Source organism: Castor canadensis, chromosome 8 (genome assembly GCF_047511655.1).
Source record: "Castor canadensis chromosome 8, mCasCan1.hap1v2, whole genome shotgun sequence".
In the NCBI taxonomy this organism is placed as follows: Eukaryota; Metazoa; Chordata; class Mammalia; order Rodentia; family Castoridae; genus Castor; species Castor canadensis.
The window spans coordinates 82,428,916-82,451,024 of NC_133393.1; the positions used below are offsets into that span (position 1 = coordinate 82,428,916).

Below are 22,109 nucleotides of genomic sequence, written 5' to 3' on the forward strand. Positions count from 1 at the left end.
CAGCCTTTTGTTTTGAGTTTGTCTTTCCTTTTCTACTTTTAATTTTGAAGGACCTTTGAAGTTATGGAGAAGATGTACAAATATACCAAGAATTCCCATATTCTCCCCCTCATTTCCCTAATTGTTCCCCAGGTTCTCCTACAAAGTCACAGTACAACAGTCTAAACAAGAAAATTGATGTTAGTCTGTCATCTAAGAGATACCATTTAATTTCTGCAATTATCCCAAGAATGTCTTTTACAGCAAGTTTTTTTTTTCCTTTTTGTTCCAGGATCTAATCTAGAATCCTGCAGAACACTGGGTTCATTTAAGTGTTCTCTCTCTCTCTCTTTCCTGAGAATCAAACCCAGGGCTTTGTGCATGCTAGCCAAGCACTCTATCAATGGGATACACCACCAGCCAGTCATATCTCTTCAGTCAGCTTCAATATGGAATAGTTTAGCTCCTGAGTCTTTCCTTGTATTCATCAGAGACTTGAACATTTGAAAAGATGTCAGGCATATTATTTTGTAGAATGCCCTTTAGTTTGGGTGTCTCTGATGTTTCCTCCTGATTAGATTCAGGTAATTCCTTTTTGCTAGGAATATGGCAGAAGTTAAGCTATCTTCTTCCCAGTATGACAAATCAGAAGGTGCATGGTGTCAATTTGTTCAACTGCTAGATGTTAACTTTAACATCAGATTTGGTGTCTGTCAGATTTCCCCACTACAAAGCTACCATTTTTACCCCTGTAGTGAATTATTTTGTGGAGGAAGAACATTGGCACTAAGTAAATGTCTCGTTCTTGCACAAGCTTTCACTTACTGGCTTTAGCATCCATTGATACCTCATGTCTGAATCTGTTATTATCATGATGCTTGTCAAACAGTGACATTCATTATCTGTACTCTAATGTAAGAGAGTTTTCCATTTCCCCCATTCATTCATTCATTCATTCAGTGGTATCTGTAAGGTTTGTGGATTTCTGTTATATTTATTACTTTGTTATTCCTTTGGATGTTCAAATTGTCCCAGAATTTGCCAGTGGGATCCTCTTTAGGCTTCTCCTGTACCTTTCAGATATGTCTTCATCTTTTAAGCTCATATTTACTTTCTGGTCCAAGCAAATGTTCCAGGATCCTCTTGCACTTTTCCTGCCCCAATCTTAGAATCAGCCATTTCTCCTGGGAGCCCTGGTTTCTTTTAGTGAGAAACGGATTTAGAAAACAAGATCTGGGTGCTAAGTATGGTCATAGATACTAGAGTGTTATTGCTCCTAGACCTTCTCAGCAAACTGAAATGGGAAATACATGCACACACATATGTATGTAACATATGTATATAGCACACATATGTGTTCACACCTATACCTACATCAATTTTATATCTAGCTAGCTAGCTAGATACACATTTTTAAGTACTGTGACTTTCTCCCATTATCTCCAATTCCAATAAAAAACTAAGGATTCCTTCTGGCCTTTCCCCTTTTCATATTTGTATCTTATGTGTCTACTTACTCATTTCTCCCCTATGTAAACAATCTTTTAACCTCACTGCAGCTTCCTAAATCTTGAAACATTGGCCCCACTGTTTTCTCAGCCACAGCCACTTCTGCAGCTCTGTTTGCCTTCTTCATCACAGCTCTTCAGGCTTTGAAAGCCATGGCTACCTCAAAGGAAGGAAAAGGAAGAAAACCAATGAAAAAATTTTGAGACAGGGTTTTGCTATGTAGCTCAGACTGGCCTCAGATTGTGATACTTCTGACTCAGCCTCCAGAGTGCTAGATTCCAGGTGTGTGCCACCATGCCTGGCTTGTCAATGATATTTTTTTTTTAAGAAAAAAATAAGGGAGGGTCAGGCATGGTGGCCCACATCTGTAATCCAGCATTTAGGAGGCTAATGCAAGAGGATTGTGAGTTCCAGACATTCCTGGGTTGCATAGTGAGTTCAAGCCAGCCTGAGCTACATAGTAAGACCCTGTCTCGAAATATCATGGGCCAAGGATGTAGCTCAGTGATAGAGGACTAGCCTACAATATGGCCCTGGGTTTGATCTCCACCAACACACACACACACACACACACACACACACACACACACACACACACACAGAGAGAGAGAGAAAGAGAGAGAGAGAGAGAGAGAGGAACAAAAGAAGACAAAGAAAACACACAGGAAGCAGCTCCTCCTTTTCATTTTGTAAGATTTAAAGCTCCTCCTTTTCATTTTGTAAGATTTAAAGCATACAAAAATAGAAGGACTAGTAGATTGACCCCTCTGTACCACCTAGTATCAACAATTCCCAATTTCTAATCAGCTTTGTTTGATCAATACCCCTATCTATTTCCTTTCTCTTGGGGGTTATTTTGAAGTACTCCCAGAAGTCCTGTTATTTCATCTATAAAAATTTTGTATGTAATAAAAACTTTTAATTATGCTATTACCACATGTTAAAATTCACAATTATTTCTTAACATCATCAAACATCTAGGCAGTGTTCAAATGTTCTCCACTGTAGAGTGTGTTCAGTGGGAAGAGACTATTCAGATAGAAATGTTGAAGGATCTCTTTGGACAATGAATGGAGAATGGGTTATAGGAGAGGAAGAGGAATGTGGGGAAGATCAGTTAGGAACATGCTGCTGGCTTTAGCCACAAAGGATGGTTACTTAGATTGGGCTGTATCATGGGAGATAAAAAGGGGACCATGAATGATATATTAAAGGTAAGTAAGCAGACTTGTTGAATGGATTGCATGTGGATATGAGAGAAAACGAGGAGTGAATAATAACTTCTAAGTGTTTGACTTGAGCAACTGACTAGCTGTTATATTATATTAATTACCCGATATTGTGCAATAGTTTCAGTTATTTATTGTCTCTTGTAGTTTCTGTGGGTCAGAAATTCAGACATATCACAGTGAAGATGGTTCATTTCTGTTCCACTTCTGAAGTCCCAGCTAGAAGACTCCAAGGCTAGGGTCTAGAATCATCTGGAGGCCCAGTCAACTTTGCATCTAAGTGCAAATGATGACTTAGCACTTACCTGTGGTCATCAGCTGAAATGGGTGCATGTGGCCTCTCCTTGTGATCTGAGTTTTTTAATAGCATGGTGACTGGTTTCCAAAAGTAGTGATAGAGAGCCAAGCAGAGGAAGAGCTATCTTTTCAACCCAATCTCAAAGTCATATGTTATTATTTTGTCTGTTTTCTGTTTGTCAGAGCAGTCACAAGCCCTGCTAAATCTACCCTTTCAGTGGGAACAGTATTGGTTACAATGTCAGAAGAGCACGGGAAATGGGTAAGTAGCTCAGTGCAGCCATCTTTAATAAATACAATCTGGCATAGGTGCTATTCACTAAGGGGATGATTTGAGTAATGGAATTTGGGTGGAAATAAGTCTGTTTTTACACAGCAGGAACATGGAATAGACAAATGGATGTAGGAATATGAAGCACCTAAGAACTGTCCAAGTTACACTATAGATTTATATCAAGGGTTTATCAAGATATGAATATATTTTAAAATTATGAGACTGGATAAAATGAATATTATATTTATAATATAATAAATAATAGTGAAGACATAGAATAGAGGGCTCGAGAGCTGATGGGGATGATTAGCCGTCAAGCAAGGAAGGAATCAGATGAGTGAGATTAGAGAAGAGGAATTTCAAGGGAGAAACAGAATTACTTTCAAAAAGCACATACTACATGCTATAATTTTAATAAAAAGCACCTCCAGTCTTAGGCACTTCATATATAGGGTAAGCTATAAATTTCCTCAATAGAAGATACAGAGAATTAAAATATACTTAAACAATTAAATAAACATCAGCAGTATTGTGTATTAAAGAGTAACTGGGGAATAAGGGATGCTCTATAAGTATGCATTGGGCATTCCATATGGAAGAGGGAAGATCAAGGAAGGCTTCTAGGCAGAAGCAGAATTTAAACTGAGACCCCAAAGCTAAGTGAAAGCCAAGTTCAGAGATGGAGACATGTGATCCAAACAGAAATAACAGCCCAGAGATGTGATAAAGAGTGAAGCCTTCAGCTAACAAAAGGTGCTGAATATATGGAAGATGCTAAAGAAATATTGAGAATGAGGTTAGAGTTATAGACAGGGCCTTGAGTCCTGAAAAAGTTGGGCCACTATCCACTGTACAATGGAAAGCCATTGTGAGTTTAAAAGAAGCAGTTCTATTAGTTTTCATGCCAGGAGGACCATTCTGACCAAGGCAGGGGAATGGATTGGAAAGAAAATAGGTAAGGTTTTGTTAGTAATTAGGGAGAAATAACATCAGCAATTCCAAAAGTTCCATCAGCCAGAATGTACCATTTGGTGATGGTTTTCATGAATGTCCTCTCAGACCTTTTGGATCACATGATACTCTGGTACAACCATTCCCTTACTTATACCCTTAACTCCTTTCCCCTCTTTCCCTGTGTTAAGTCACCTGGCCAAACTCAATTATCGTTATATTCAACTATCTACCTGAGAAGTGACCTATTCCAGGGCTGGGGGGAGGGTAGGGAAAACTCATGACCATACAGATAAGACTCATTTTATGTATGTATGTATGTATGTATGTATTTATTGCAGTACTGGGAATTGAAGCTAGGGCCTCATGCTTGCTAGGCAAGTGCATTACCACTAAAGCCACACCCTCAAACATGCTGCTTGTTTGTTTGTTTTGAGATAGGGTCTCACTAACTTTGTCCAGGCTAGCTTGGAACTCACAATTCTCCCGCCTCTGCCTCCAGAGTAGCTAAGATTACAGATGTGCACCACCCTTTTCAGCTGAAGGATTTTGCTTTAATTTTATGACACCATGGTGGTCTTTGGTGACATCCTCTGATATTTCCCTAGTTCATTTACTTTCCAAATATCCTAGATAAATATTCTACACCTTCTTTCTACATAAACCTTTTTCCACAATTTTACTCCTGACCTTGTTTTCTAGTCTATAGAGAAAAGAGACATTGCCTAAAGATAGCTTCTGAACCTTGAAGATATTATGCTAGATTAAATAAGTCAGTAACAAAAAGACAAATACCATCTGCATGATTCCACTTGTATGAGGTAGATAAATAGTCAAAACACACAAACAGAAAGTAGAATGGTGTTTTGCGGGAGGGGAAAATGGGGAATTGGTCAATGAGAATAGAGTTTTAGTTTTTGCAAGATGAAAAAGTTGTAGAGATCTGTTGCTCAATAATATGAATATATGTAACTCTAATGAACTGTCTACTTAAATGACCAAGATGGTAAATTGTATGCTATGTGTTGTTGTTAATAATAGTAAAACAAAACAATAAAAAGCTTCCTTTTTGCATCCTGGTCTACTTTCAGCTAGATGTACTGTGCCCACACAGGTCTCTAGTCCCTGCCACTGCCTATTCACCTGAGTGACAGTAGGAACCCAGGCCAAAAAGAGCATTGGCTTCACCAAACAGGATGATGTTCAGTGCCCAAGCTGCACAGTGGGGCTGGGAACAAACAGCAACTGTAAACAGCTGTGTAAACACAGCTGGGCACAGAAAACACATAACTCCACATGGTGCTTCCTCTGCCAGGAGTCCTGGACTCCACATGCTGGTCAACACATGAGCACTGCCTGCAATTCTGATCCCTACCCTTCATACTCAAGCAGAGGTGTCAACAAAAACAACCCAGAGATGTATTCAAAGAATTAATTCCAGAAAGGTGGATGTGTCTAGTACCAAGTCTGAGCGCTCTTACAGACTGTAGCTCAGAACTGTAGCAGAAGTGCCAAGTGAGACCATTGTGCAGGGGAACAAGTTTGTGGGAGACAGAAAGAATGAAATGCACCAGAAAGAGATGTGGCCCCATCCTGCATATGGAGGAAAGAAGATTGGAGTCACTGTCCAGAATCTATATCAGGAAACTGAAAAAGCAGAAGAAAAGTTACAAGATCCTTCCTGAATGCATGTGGTCGGGGGCAGGGGGAATTGACTGGGTGGAACCTAAGGTCACCAAATGCCAGAAGGGGGAACAGAGAAATCCCAGTATTTGAATCTCTTATACCAGATAACAGGGGCCTCCTGGTTAGTTTGAAGAAAAAAAAAAGTTAATGTTGAGCCTGATTCACAACTCCATTGTTGAGCACCATTTTATTTCTTTCTTGATTCAATCAAAAGGACATTTAAAATACTTGTCTAGCAAGCACCAGGCCCTGAGTTCAAATGCCAAAAAACAAAAAAAAAAGTTATTTAAGCCAGCACACCTGTAATCTCAGTACTACAGAGGCTGAGGCAGGAGGATGGTGAGTTTGAGGGCAACCTGGGCTACAGAGCTTTAAGGGAGTTATAACAAAAAACTGAGAGAAGAAAGAAAGAAATGGAGAAAGGGAGGGAGGGAAGGAAGGCAAGAAGAAAAGAAAGGAAGGAAGGAAAGAAGGGAGGAAGGAAGGAATGGAGGAAAGGAGGAAGGGAGGAAAGAAGAAAAGGAAGGAAGGAAGGAAGGAAGGAAAAAGAATGGAAAAGAAAGAGATATTTAACACTTGGTCAAAACATTCCTATGGAGCCCTTACTTTGGCCTGCTAATTTTTATGAAATCCTTTGTGAGTTCTTCTGTGACAATCTATAGAGGGGAAATGTGTAATTGCTGAAAATAATGAATGGAAATCAACACCTAAATAAGCAGACCTTTATAAGTATCTGTCTGTGTGGATTATTTGCAAGTGGAAACTACTCCATCTTAGAGGGTAACAAGTAAGTCAGGGGAGAGACAGCATAACTAGGGCTCTGTAGAAGGCCAAGTAGTATTTTCAGATATGTAGGTCATGCAATTTCAGTCAATGATATAAAAAGTGCCAAGATGGCTTAGGTAGTTCTGTAAGTTGAATATACTCAAAATAGCATATTCCTTCTGGGCCATGACTCAGTGGTACAGCAGTGTAAGCACAGGCCTTGGATTCAATACCCAGTACAGAAAAACAAAAACAAAAAACAAACCCACTTCTTTAGCTAATTATTTTTAAAACAACAAGAAAAAACCTAGCACGCATAGACCAATGGAACAGTATAGAGATCCCAGAAATAAATCCACATGTTTACAATTAATTGAATTTTAACAAAGGTACAAAGAGCACAGTAGGGAAAGGCCAGTCTCTTTAATAAATGGAATTGAGACAACTGAATAGTCACATGTAGAAGAATGAAATTAGATCCTTATCTCACCCCATACACAAAGGTCAACTTGCAATGGATCAAAAACTTAAATGCAAGACCTGAAGCCATAGAACTACTAGAAGACCACACAAGGGAAAAGCACCATGGCATTTGTCTGAGCAATGACTTTTCTGGATATGAACCCCAAAGCATAGGTAACAAAAGCAAAAACAGACAAATGAGATTACCTCAAACTAAAAGCCTATGAACAGCTAACATCAACAGAGTAAGGAGACAATTTATGGAATGGAAGAATATCTGTAGACCATACCTTGATCTGAGAAAGTGCTTATATCCAAAATATATAAGGAATACAACTGAATGGTAAGAAAACAAATAATCTGGTTTTAAACTGGGCAAATAACATGAGAAGATATTTATCAAAAGAAGACATGCAAATGGTCAACAGATGGATGAAAAAATTCTCAGTCTCTGGTCACTAAAGAAAGGCAAATTAAAACTATGTCATATCTATTAGAATGGCTATTATCAAAAGGACAAAAGATAAGTGCTGATAAAGATATGGCGAAAAGAAAACCCTTATAAGTTGTTGATGGAAATGTAAATTAGTATATCCATTACCGAAAACAGTTTAGAAGTTTCTCAAAGAATTAGAAATAGAACTACCATATAATCTGGCAATCCCAGTACTATCCAAAACAGATGAAATACCAAAACAGATGAAATCAGTATGTCAAAGAGGTATTTGCACTTCCATTTTCACTGCAACATTACTCACACCAGTTAAGATATGGAGTCAACATAAATGCTTATTAATAGATAAAACTGTAATGAAAATGTGAAATACATACACAATAGAATGTTTACTCAGTCTAAAGAGGATGGAAATCCTGTCATTTGTGACAACATGAATAAACCTGGAGGACATTATATTAGTGGAATAAGCCAGGCACAGAAAGACATTGCATGATCTCAATTCTATGTAGAATCCATTTTTATTGATTGAATGATTGATTAAGATGGGGTCTTGCTATGTTGCCTAAGTTGGTGTTGAACTCCTGGGCTCAAATGGTCAACCTGCCTGAGCCTCTTGAATGCTGGAACTACAGCTGTGTACAACTATGCCTGGCAATTAATTATATGAAGACTCTAAGAAAGGTCAAACTCAAATGGTGCTTATCAGAAACTAGAAGTTTGGAGAGATGTTGGTCAAAGGATACAATACTCCAGTTAGAAAGGAAGAATAATTTTAGGAGATCTATTAACATTATGATGACTATACTTAAGAACAGTGTGTTGGGTCCTTGATTCATAGCTCTCATAAGAATTGAGCACTCTCTATAGATAAATCTCTAATGGATCTCTTACTGCCTCCAAATCTCTTTCTAGTAATATCTGAAAAGAAAAAAATTGTATTGGCTCATGTCCTGCATAGCATCTTGGAAAAATGTCCCTCTATCACAAGACTGCTATTGAAAAATACGAAGACTTTTGCTTCTATGTAGTTTTTTGTTGTTGTTGTTGTTTGTTTGTTTAGCAGTACTGGGGCTTGAACTAAAGGCCTTGCTCTCTGCCATTTAAACCACGCCTCCAGCCCTTTTGCCTATTTTTCAGGAGCCAGGCTTAGATCATGATCCTCATACCTCTGCTTCCTGAGTAGCTGAAATTGTTGGTATATGCCACCATGTCTGGCTTTTTTTTTTAAATAGAGTCTTACTAACCTTTTATCGTGCTGGCCTTGTGCTGAGATCCTCCTATCTCTGCCTCTGAGTAGCTGGGATTAGAGTTGTGAGTCAACATGCCTGGCTCATATGTGGTTCTTTATCCCTCTCTGTAAAAATGGTTTCATTCTATGTTATCAGGAACAATCATGTAATTCTAGTACCTTTCTAAAAAGGTACTCATACAAAAACTGTGTGGGATAATGCATGCTTGTTGTCTCTATTGTTCCATGGAATATTTGCATTTACTTTTCCTTCTGCCTAAAACTCTGTTTCCTCATATAATTGCATGTAATAATCCTCTACTTTCTCCATGTCTTGGCTAAAATCTTATCCCATGCAGCAACAGATAACAAATACAGGAAGTGTTTGTTTGAGATAACCAGGAGGTAGATGTAGTAAGATTTAGCAACAGATTGGATATGGGGGATGAGAAAGAAGCGGGAGTCAATATGATTTAGCTATGTAACTAGTTTGTATCATTCCTTTATGTAAAGAAGCAGTTTGAGGGTAGAGGTTATAGATTTAATTTTGGACTTGCTAAATTTGAAATGTCTAAAGAGCATACAAGAGATGGCTAGCATGCAGGTAGGTATACCACCTGTGACACAGAAGAGAGAGCTGTCCCACAAATAAAGATTTTGCAATCAGGACCAGCTATATAATTTTCAGAGTCCAGTACAAAATGAAAATATAGGTCTTTTGTTCAAATAGCATATAAGACCTGACAGCTGCCAAGTCCTCCTCCCATTGGTCTCAGGACTGACAGACCATGCTTTGGCCATTGACAAAATTCAAATCAGGCATTTCCCCTTCCCACTGACTTTCTGCTGTAACCCACATTGGCAGGTGGGGACAACCTCCAAGAGATTAAAACTTCTGTTGCTGGGTATGGACAAGAGGTTCTCCCTACATAGTCCTCCCTACCGCCCTGGGTGCACTGTGGCACTGCTAATCCAGGGCAAGCAGCTGCCACCATGCCTCATACTAGCATACTATAGATGCATGCCAATGACCCTGACCTTCCCTGTGCCTGTGCCCAGACTTCCACCAAGGGTGAGTGAAATAGTGGTCCTGGGAATGTTGAGGAGGAGGGTGGTGAGGGTTGAGGTACTAGGGAACACAGGAGCTGGTGGCCGAGAGCCCATCCCAGGGAGGCGGAGGAGTGGATAGACCGCCCATGAGCAGAACTACACACATTTCCCACTGGACTTCATTTGCAAAATAACAATTTAAACATAATGCTATTAAGAATTCCAAGATGTACATAAACACCTTCAGCAAAGTATCAGGATACAAAATCAATTTATAAAAATCTCAGTAGCCTTTTTATATACCAACAATGAACAGACTAAGAAAGAATATAGGAAAAAATTTCATCAACAACAGCCTCAAAACAAAAAATACGTGGAAAAAAACTTAACAAAGGAAGTGAACGACCTCTACAGTAAAACCTACAAACCACTGAAGAAAGAAATTGAAGAAGACTACAGAAGATGGAAAGATCTCCTATGTTCACGGATTGGTAGAATAAGCATAATGAAAATGGCTATATTACCAAAAGCAATATATACGTTTAATGCAATTCCCATCAGGATTCCAATGACATTCATCAGAGATTTGAAAAATCAACCCCAAAGTTCATTTGGAAGCACAAAAGACTGTGAATAATCAAGGTGATACTAAACAAAAAGAGCAATGCTGGAGGTACCATATACCTGACTTCAAATTATAATATAGGGCCATAGCAATAAAAACAGCATGGTACTAGCACAAAAACAGACATGAACACTCGTGAAACAGAATAGAGGACCCAGATATGAATCCATGCAGTATAGCCACCTGAGTTTTGACAAAGTGCCAAAAACATATGATGGAGTAAAGACAGTGTTCTTAACAAATGTTGCTGGGAAAACTGGATATCCGCATGTAGAAAACTGAAACCAGATCCATGTCTTTCACTTGTACAAGCATCAGCTCAAAGTGGATTAAGGACCTTAATATACGGCCTGAAACTTTGAAACAACTACAGGAAGTACTAGGAAATACACTGGAACATATAGACATAGGCAATGACTTCCTAGACAGAACTCCAATGGCTCAGCAACTAAAAGAATGAACAAATGGGATTGTATCAAACTAAAAAACTTCTGCACAGCAAAAGAAACAGTCTAGACTTAAGAGACTACCCACAGAATGGGAGAAAATCTTTGCCCGCTATTCATCTGAGAAGGGACAAATATCCAGAATCTACAGGGAGCTCAAAAAACTCAATCCCCAAAGAATCAACAACCCAGTGAAGAAACGGGCACATGAATTAAAAAGGGAATTTTCAAAGGAAGGGGTACAAAGAGCCAAAAAATACATGAAGAAGTGCTTACCTTCCCTGGCCATAAAAGAAATGCAAACCAAAACTACACGAAGATTTCCTCTCACCCTAGTTAGAATGGCTATCATCAAGAACACAAACTGCAATAAATGTTGGCGAGGATCCAGCAAAACAGGAACCCTTATGTACTGTTGGTGGGAATATAAATTAGGAGAACCATTATGGAAAGCAGTATGGAGAGTTCTTAAAAAACTACAAATAGAACTGCCATATGATCCATATGATCCTGGGTATATACCTGAAGGATACAATACAGACACTTGCATACCATGTTTACTGTAGCACTGTTCACAATAGCCAAGCTATGGAAACAACCAGATGCCCTACAATTGATGAATACATTAAGAAATGTGGTATACTACACATTCATATGGAGTTTCATTTAGCCATATGGAAGAATGAAACTTGGTTTGGTGGTAAATGGATGCAATTGTAGGACATCATGTTAAGTAAAGTAAGCCAGGTTCAGAAAGACAAAGGCCATATGTGGTAGATCCAAAAGATAAATGCATACACAAAAACAAACATGATGATACACACATTTATATGTAGAACATGTTTGTAATAGTGGAACTACTGTATGGAGCTTGGGGGAGGAGGGAAAGGAAAAGAGAATGATAGAGCATTGACAATATCAAAATGCAATACATCTGTGCTGGTAGAGGACAGAATGATATGTACTGAAAGCTAAGGCTTGGCGGGGGGCGGGGGGGGGAGAGGTCAAAGGGAAGGGAAGGAGTAAGGGAGAGTAACAGAAGGTGTTGAACTGACCAAAGTAAAGTACACTTATAGCAATGATACATGGAGAAACTCCTTTGCATTGACTTTGTAATTAAAAATGAAAGACAGGACTATAAAATAAGTACAGTGTGTGAGGGGGATATTTGTGGGAAGGGTGAGAGTGAATGAAGGAGATGAAAGTGAGGGAATATGATTGATTGGCTTCATTTGCATATATGAAATAGAACAATGAAACTTCTTACAATTGCTGTAAGTGGGGTAGGGAGAGAATTTTGGAGTTTGTGGGAGATGTGGCTATTTGGAATTGGCAAAATGAATGTCCCCTGCACAATGAATATATGCTAATTAAAATGGGGGGAAAAAAAAGAATGTGGGGCTTAGAGTGAGATTCAAGTGGTTAACGCCTGCCTAGCAAGCGAGATGCCCTGAGTTCAAACCCTGGTACCTCCCCCCCACTAACAAAAAATTCAAGATGGAAACCACAAAACATTAAAACCCAGGAACTAGCTGGGCACCAGTAGCTCGCCTAGCTACTCCAGAGGCAGAGATCAGGAAGACTGCAGTTCAAAGCCAGCTAGGGCAAATAGTTCAAGAGATCCTATCTCAAAAATACCCAACACAAAACAAGGTTATTAGTTGGCTCCAGTGAGCATGAAAGCCCTGAGTTCAAATCCCAGTACTGCCAAAAAACAAAAGCAACAACAACAACAAAAATCCAGGAACTTCTGAATGCAGTATTCAAATTCCCCCAGAACTGGCCTTGCTTGGAATAGATAGTAGTTAAAATTATAGGACTGTATGAGTTTTACCAGAAAAGATAAGGAAAGAGGCCCAAGGACTGAAGCCAGAGAAGCATCAACATTTATAGGAAAGGCACAGAAAGGGCCACAGACAAGTGAATGAAAAAACAGGCTGTGCTTCCTGACATGGAAAAGATTTGCAAATTCAAATAACCTGACCACATACTATTATGAACATTTACTTTCATAAACTATTCATTATATATAGACGGTAATTCTTCAGAACCAAGAAGGTGGTTCTTATATAGGCCCACTACTTGGATTATTTCTCAATCAAAAAATAATGCATGAGAGAAGCTGTAGGAAGTAAAATGTATTAAAGGAAAGAATGGAATTTACTAATAGTAGACTCACAGCTAACCTAAGTCAACAATTCATTTACCTTCTAGTAACAGTCATGAGTTATATAGGAGGTCAGCAATATCTCTGAAACATTTATCAAGCAAGAAAAAAATGTAACCTTTAAAATCTGCTAAAAATTCCAGATGACTCATTGAAACTTGTTGCAAAATAAACCACGAGAATTTTCTAACTGCAAGTTAACTTTGAGCAAAATCTTCTGCCAGAAAAACCAGAGCATCTGGTGAGAGAACTGTGCAGGGAGGTGATGAGATTGAGAGTTTAGAACTGGAGGGAGGAAATAAAGTGATTTTGAAAAAAAAAAAAAAGAGTGGATTTGGCAATGTCTTTGGAGGTGGTTTATGAAGTGGGTAAGAGCACAAATCCTGGAAAACGATACTTGTTTGAAACTCAGCTCTGCCAACTTAATCCCTGTGTAATTTTGGACAAGACAATCCATCTCTGGTGCTTGAGTGAAAAAGAGTGGTAACAACTAGAGTTAGGGTTGTTATGGGAAGAAATGACTTCATGCTTATAAAACTCTTAAAGCCATGCCTAGCACATAAGAAGCACTGTGTGGGCATTTGTTAAATGAAAATTGTGAAAACTGGTCATGTCACCCAAACACTTCTGGAGTTTCTCTTAGCAGGTTTTACATGCTCAGGGGAAAGTTCAGAAAAAGAAAATAATGTCTTCTCATTTTTTCCTTTTATTTTCCCATCCTCCCCTGCTCATCTTCAGAGTGCTGTGTTTTCTTTTTATTTTAATTCTTTTTACTCAATTAAGTTCCTTAGGAAGCAAGTAGTGTTTCCTGGCTATTTTCTTAAGAGAAATCTCATCCTGTTTTATAATGTATATTTGTGGCTATTTTCCCAGTTAAGATTGGTCTCAATGTTTTATTTCATTCATGTGATAACATTAAAAGTAAGTATGTGAAAAGAAGAAAATGCACAGATTTAGTGTTATTATAATGAGATGCTGATACTTCAGTGGCAAAAATATGAAGTTTCCATGAAAAGTCTTAGAGAGATCATAATAAATGTAAGAATGGGGATGGACTCAGGGTCTCCCACAATCTAGGCAAATCCACTAAGCTACATCCTCAGCACGCTGACCCTTTTGACAAGTCATATTTGGTCCCTTCCAATTCACTTCTTCAGACCTAATCCAAGGACTCTGCAGACAAATTACTACAAGAGTTAAAACCATAAATTCCTTTGTGTTTGTTCTTTTGGTACCTTTAGTTTCCAGGAAAGCCTTAAAACAAAACAACTTTGCCTTAGTTTTATTCCATTTCTTCGTTTCGTCTTGGTATTTTCAGATTGCTTTAGAAAAGTTAGATGTGACTACAGTGGTGATGGGCTTCTTTCCTATCTTTGAGCCCGATGACTAATTTCCATTTTCCTTGGGCTGCACACTTTCGTATCCTAAAACCACTCTCCGAGTGGGCTCCTGCGGGCGGGGGTAGGGGGCGCTTTTCTTGCCGCCTAAACCTCACTTTATGTGGAAATTCTCCTGCTTTTTGTGTTCACTATAAATAGACAAGCTGTCTTTCTTTTCTTCTGTTGCTTATTATCTACGAGTTTTGCCTCTCTCCCAACCCCCGCAATCTGATTTATTCTTCTGTAGTCTCGCCCTTCTGCACGTTCTTCCACTTTGTGATCAGAGGAATTGGCTTTAGGATCCCCCATTAACTCCTGATCGCCTTCCTCCAGGGAGCTGCAGCATTGGGGGTTTTCTCCCTCTCCTGTAACAGTCGTCCACGAAAGCAACCCCTTGAACGACAACTATAGAACGCGAATCCTCGTGCGTTGTCACCTCCAGATCGGTCCGCGAGGTCACTCGGGTACAGGACGCAAACGCGGGCGACTCCCTCTTGCCTCCCGACTTCCTTCTGGTCTGGCAGCCTCATAAACCCCGGGAAGTTCAGAGATTCCGCAGCGAGCCGCGTCCTCTCACTGGGCATGCTCAGTCGCCGGCCGCCTCGGCAGGGCTTCCCGGAGCGCGCGCTGGGCAGAGCGGCCGCCGAGCCCGAGTGACACGCGCCTCGCGGTCTGCGGCCCCGGAGAGCTCCCCGACTTCGCGCCCTGGTGGGAGCCGCCTTCCGGGGGAGACATGCAGATGATGACGAGGAACGTTTTGCTAGAAGCGGATCTGGAGGAGGACGACGACGAGGATGGAGATATCGGTGAGTTGAGGAGGTGTCTTGTCCTCACCCCAAAGCCCGAGAGGGCGCGGGGAGAAGTTTGGGGGGCTACGCGGTGAGGGCGGGGGGCGCTGTCCTTTCGGGCTGGGACTCTCGGCGGGCTGGGGACGGCTGGAGGGAGCTTGCAGACCCCCTGCTCCCTCCCGGCTCAACCCTTGGGTGGGATGGAACGCGGTGGGTTCCGGCGGCCCGGAAAGCAGCCTCCAGACTGGGAAGGGACGCGAACCCTGGAAAGTCACTGCACCCAGGGGACGCTTCTGCACGCGGAAGTCACGACTCAGAGGAACTTTTGGGTCATTTCCTGCGCCTCTAGCGAGGCTGGGGATTCCGGAGAGCCCGGGCGCAGGGCGAGCCGTAGGCGGGGTTCGAGGCTTGGGCCCCGCTTTGCAGAGCAGGCTGAGACCCATTTGAATCCGGCTTAAAGTGAAAGTGAACGGGCTTTACCGGGAGCGGGGCTGGGGCAGGGCGCGGCGGCCTGAGAACTGATTTGTGGCCGCGGGGCGCGGGCAGGGCTCCTTCTCCTTCTGCGGGGAAAGGGATCGGAGGAGGAATCCCGCAGGCAGGGCGCACCGCAGGGCTTTCTCCACTAGTCCCGGGGGCCTGCAGTTTGGGGAGCAAGCCCGGGGCACCCCATTCCTACTTAGAAGTGTTAGGCGGTTTACATGCAGGGCGAGCTGTGTGAGAACAAAAAGCAAACAAAAGGGTGGGCGAGGGTGCGGAAGGGGAACGGAATGGGAGGAGCAGGGGTCCATCAAGTCCCGGTAGAGATCACTGTCTGGGAATGATGTATCAGTCTCTCCAGAAGACTGTGATTAAATTACCATGCCCGTCTCTTCTGGCGACTCTGCCTCATGCTTCTGGATGGCAAATCAGTTTTAAAGCAGAACAGATCCATCTCATGTCCTAAAGCCCTATTCTATAATTACTTTAAAAAGTAACTTAATTTTAGGAGTTGGGTGTGGTTTTTCTTCCTTTCACATTTTAGTCACCAGTCATTTAAAGCAAAAAAGAATTTGGTAATTTCCTTGTTGTCCAGGAACAAATTGAATAGAGATGGGTTATAACCCATGAACCGGCTTTACCTTTTATTTATATGAGAATAATTTATCAGGCATTTATTTTTATGGAGGGAGCAAATAGTATTCTTTTTTATAGGAGCGAAAACCGACGCTCATACCTTGATCTTATTTTTTCACACTTTCAAACCCAAGTTTTCTGACTTGCAAAACCTGTGTGGATTAATACTATTTCTGCTGGTTAGTCTGGTCGACCGATAATGTATGGTGCTACTGTTTAGCAAGACTTAGAAATAAGTGATGATTGCGTAAAAATATCAGTAATGGAAGCAATGTTAAACAATTACAGTAAAATTAGCACAGTCTGTTTCCTAGGAAGGTATTCTTGTCTGTTATGGTGAGGTGTGTCACTGTTTATTTTAGAGTATTGTTTTAAAAAAAAGATAAAGCCTAAATGGGAATTGACTAAGCAAGAGGCTACAAGTTTTGTTTCTCTGTGCCATCAATAGATCTCAATGTAGAAAGAAAAAAATAGTTTGTTTTGTTTCTGTTTACCTGATAAGGCATCATAAAATTCAGCTTAAGTGCATGGCAATAATCTCTCTTTATTTTTAATTACAGATATAATTCATGCTTGTCCCATCAAATCAAACAGTGTGGATATAACTTTTTATATATCTCTACTCCTTTCCCCGCCACTCTCTTGAAATTACTCATATAAATATTTTGGCATCTACAGAAGTCAACATAGTTTATGTCTAACAAGTATTTAAGCAGGTTTCAGCATTTTTTGGTTCTTTTTTGAAGTACTAAAGTGGGTTGCAGTGACTTTCATATCAGAAAATACTTCATCATGCCTATTGAAATTTTATGTCATTATAAAATAATTAAAAAAGCCTTTTTAAAGTTTACCAGAAGTAGGCTGATAACAGTGCACAGCTTATTACAAAATAATTTTAGTTTCCAACTGTGGTTGAGGAGACTGGTGAAATAAACATAATTTTAACCTCTGTCTCTAGTTTTGTAATGTTAACGCTCTTGACTCTTGACTAATATTTCTCCTAGTATTTGATTGTCATTCCTGTTGTATAATTGTTTAAAACCCACTCAGACACTGAAAGTTTCTGTAAATTCCCTCTTAAATATTAAATTATAACAAGACAGTTAATTTGACATGAGTTCCTCAGTATAATATCTGACAATTATCATGAGCTAATTTTCAAAGGACAAACAGAAAAACTTTTCTAACTAGGTGTGGCAGTACCTTTATCACGTACATATTTGGAAGTGTGTCTTCTATTAGATTGGGATGTAGAGCCTTTCCTTTTTAGCAATGAGTTCTGCTTACTCTTGAAGCACTGTTTAATAGTTGTCAAAGTTGCTTCCTTACTTGGTATGAACATGTCTGGAGAAGATGGTAAATTTCACTAAGTGTCTTTTCCTCCTTTGCTTAACTCATGACCACCAGGAATTATGCTTAAAAGGTTTGCTAATGAGGCAACCTGTTGTCATAGAGCATTTTTGCACAAGGCCACTTACTTTCTAAATCAGTTTCAACAATAGAGTGCAGAAGTTACACCCAGGCAGTAGTGGCAGGAAATGCCCTGGTGGAGACCACATGTCATTGCCAGCCCTGGGGGGGCAGGTTGTCACCTTATCTGGTGAGCAGGAGAGCTTTCTTGATTACTTTGCCAGTTATCAGTGATTTGATTCAACATTTCTTCTTATTGATGTAAAAAGTGATAGGAACATCTTTTATGCCAGACTGTAGAAGTTAGATTTAATATGCTGTTTTATTTAGTTTAGCATTCTTTGTGGTTCAAACTTTGCTGAGGGAACAAAAGGGATTCCGGAAGTGAGTGCTTCCAGAACACCAACTCAGGAAAACTCAGTGTTTAGCTGGAAAGATTTTGTTTAGGTGGTTGGCTGGTTGCTTTGGGTCCCAGTCAGTTTAGCTGGTAGGTGGTTAAATGCTTTGGGTTCTTTGTCTACTTCTGGGAGAGCTTACTCTTTAATCCCCTCCACTGATGGTTATGTCCTTGGGGGTAACAGAGGCTGGAAGAGATAATGATCCAGCTGCACCTCTCCGTCTTTATTGGTTCATTCTTCACTGTCACATTTGTAGATAGACTTATCTTTCCATATGATCTCCATTTCTTCACAGTCCACTTCATGTTAAATCACCTGAAAAAAATCTGGTCTTAGTCCCAGGTAGGTTTCATCAACATTAATTAATGCTTCTGTGCAATGTGTAGGATTAGTTGCTGGGCCATACAAATGAGTGAGACACACTTGTCCTTGGGGAGGAAGGTTCCTTGAAACCAGATGTTGTTAATAAGTGCCATGGTTGAAGCGGTTACAAAACTGTGGGAGGAGGGGCTGGAGAGAGCTTTGAAGAAGAGATCACTAGGGTCCAGGCTGTGTGGGTGCATAATGAGCAGGGGGGAGTCTGGCGCTCCAAGGAGTTGCCTGTGGTGGGAAGGGAGCTGGGATGGCAGGGGAAGGGTTACACCATGAAGAATTCTCTACACACTTTACAGATTTGGCATTTTATCCTCTGTGTGATTTGGGATGTACAGAAAGATTTTAAGGAAAGGATCAGATTTGCTTTGGAAAGATCTCCCTGGCAGCATGTTGGAAAGTGGAACGGAGGAGGGAATGGTTCGAGTGATCCTTTCCAGGAGTCGGATTTAGTAATGACTACAGAGGCCACAGGAATAGAGAGGAATGTCTCTGATAGCTTTATGGAAGTGGCAGCATCTCTAAGTGTCTGATTTCTTTCTGGTAAGCAGAGGAGCCTAGGATGAATGTCCAACTTGAGCAAAGGAAGGAAGGTGGCAGCAGGAGGAAAATTTTCTGTTGTTTCAACGAGTCCTTTTTCTTTGGCCTTTGGTTCATTCTCTTCCATGGTGGTTTTACCCTCACCTCCCCTCTTTCTCAGTCATTCCTTCTCCTACCAAGTGTGTCAAATCCAGATTATTACCTATCCTCCAGCTCAAAGCACCCATCAAGAATGCTCACATTCCTTGTCTCTGGGTTTTATGCAGTTAGCATTCATTCTGTGTTTTGCCTTTGTTGTTTATTATCATTGTATTTATTGTCTCTACAACTAGAGTGTAAATTTCTTGGTGACTAGGTCTAGGTCACTTGAGAATTCTAGAAACCATGCAAAATACCCAAGATGTTGTAGACATTCCACTGATATATATATATACATTTATTAAATGTCTTTCACATATTTCTGTAAAATTTAAGTTCCCTGAAAGCAGGTACTTTGAGTTTCAAGCTGTGTCCCTAAGGGGACTTAGGTAGGAGCTAACCAATGAAGGAATGAATGATTCACTTTAAAAATAATTTGTTTAATACAGTGCCTAGTGGTTTTATAGCCCTAGAGAGTTCTCTTTTTTCTAAGCACTTTGAGATACCCTCCGTTGTCTGTTTCAAAAATGTTGAGTGTAAATGTTTTTCCAGGCCTTCTAGTAGGTTCTGAACCCTTACCTCTAGTACCTCACTATCTAGGAAGAAGACAGATAAGTGAACAGTAATTGTGGCAATCAGTCATTGCTGTAATCAGCTGTGTGCCAGGAGAAAGTATGGTACCAATGACTACCTAGGAGATGGCATGTAACCTTGCATAGGGGAATCCCGCTCTACAGTGTCTGTACCCGACCTAGCCCTGAATGGGTGAGAATATCAAGTGAGGAAGTGGGGAATCAAGAAAATGGAACATCCTGAGTATCCTAAAGATATTATGGTTCCCAAAAAATAAACCCTGATACTACCCTCAACTTATGCAGTATGATATATACAAATGTATTTTCTCTACCAAAGGGATTAGAGTTAATAAGCAAAACAAAACGAACTATCCTGTAAGTCTTTCTCTTTTAGCATGGGCAGTTGTGCTCCTTTTCACAAAACTTATTTTTAGTTTTGAATTCATGGTCATGAGTTATCATCCGTGTTCTAACTTTTGAGTCAAATAATTACTTTGCAAAAGGTTCCCCTGACTCCTCTTATGCAACTCATTGTTCTTTGGATATGATAAATAAACTCTTATGTCGTGTTCCCCACCCCGTTTCCTCAAGGGGTTGCAATAGTCACATATGTTGGTTGCTCTATACTTATCTTTTTTTTTTCTTTTTAGAAATGAAGAAATTTAGGCCAAAAATTCCTATGGACATTTCCATTACCAACATTTTAATTTTGACATTTATGAAGAGAGATAATAAAATATTATTAAGAATACCACAATATAACCTTAAGTTAAAGGATGTATTGAACTCTCATAGTGGTATTTGTAGCAGGCTAGATTGAAATGGTTATATTTTAATAAAAGTTTCACTCTAGCTAATGCTTCTGCTAAACGTTACAGTTTGTATTTTGGTTTTCACTGATGATGTCTTAACCAAACACAGTAGTCTTAAAAGCAGAAGCTCTGTCTTACTGATCATTGTATCCCATGGCAAGAACAGCATAATGCTTTCACAGAGTGGACATGCAATAAAACTTTGGTATGAGCTGTGTTTTAGATTTTCTTGGAAGTTTTGCATGCCATATGATTTAATACTGCCTGATCTACTTTAGATACATTGCACCTTTTCAGGGCTGGGTCTGTACAGAAATGGCTAGTTTAGAACAATAACCATCACTTCCAATTGTCTTCAAGAAAATATACTCCTGGACTGATTGGTAAATCTTATGTAAAGATAGAGTTTATGGGAATTTAATGCAATAAAATGATTGTTTTATGCCTTTATCATGATCACTATTATTATTTCTTATTGTGGGATATATAATAATGGAACACTGAACCTAATGCACGTTAGGCAAATGCTCCACCATTGAGTTACAGCCTTAGCTTCTGTTATTCATGATTATATTTTGTTTTTGCTTTGGTTTTAAGTACTGCAGCTAAAATTAATTAGCATCCATCTCTAGAAGCAGCCAGTTTGAAGAATACAAGATGAATATATCAACAATAGAATATTTTGGACATGGACCAAGGACATTTCAGGTACTGTTCAGCCAAAACATATCAGATTGAACCTTTTCATAGAAGACAAGTTGAAGGGTTAATAGGCAAGTTTTTCTGCCATGGTATTTATTACTGCCCTGGCTACATATCTGAATATCAATTGACAGATCTTGCTGAAGTAAGTTATTCAGCAGCCAAAAATACAAATGAAAGAAAATACATGCTTTTTGTGAAGTCCAGATGTTGCTTTTATATTTAATGCTTTCATTCTAGGACATTGAAACTCTACTATTTCCCACATTGTTTTAAAATATAAATACTTGAGATTGGGGAAAAAAGGATATTGGTCTTTAAAATTCTCTTTTCTATAATATTTATTTTAACTTTGGCAGAACTTTACCCCTAGGTCAAAGTCATGTAAATAGATGTTCTTCTACAAAATACAATTATGCAAATTAAAGGCTTATTTATGAAGCTTGTTTTATAGAAACTAAGACTGCGTTTACATAATTGAATTTTTTACGATCTCTCCAGACATTCTAGCTAGATGTTTGAAAAACAGTCTTTAGCGTTGCACAGACAAAATGATGGCTGAATTTTTCTTGTGGCATCACATAGCCACAATCTAAAGCATTATTTTTTTCTGATTTGTGCCAAGTTTGTAAGAAGAAATTATTCTAAATAAAACTCATACTTTTTTCCTATATAGAAGCCCAATCAGAGCCTTAATATTATTTTAAAGATTTTTGTTATGTATATAATAATGTGAAACAATTGGATTCATTTGTTG

The 22,109-nt window shown here is 39.6% G+C and overlaps 1 protein-coding gene across 2 annotated transcripts in view; it reads left to right on the plus strand.

Moving 5' to 3' along the window:
- The first annotated feature begins 14,779 nt into the window (after positions 1-14,779).
- The window catches only part of Ano6 (anoctamin 6), a 177,426-nt gene continuing 170,096 nt past the window's right edge, over positions 14,780-22,109 (plus strand). Inside the window, exon 1 of one of the 2 annotated variants that reach the window (XM_074083210.1) lies at positions 14,780-15,310. In XM_074083210.1, coding sequence (XP_073939311.1) covers positions 15,238-15,310 — 73 coding nt within the window. In that variant the 5' untranslated portion in view covers positions 14,780-15,237. The remainder of the gene's footprint in view (positions 15,311-22,109) is intronic. The other variant, XM_074083211.1, reaches the window with a different exon arrangement.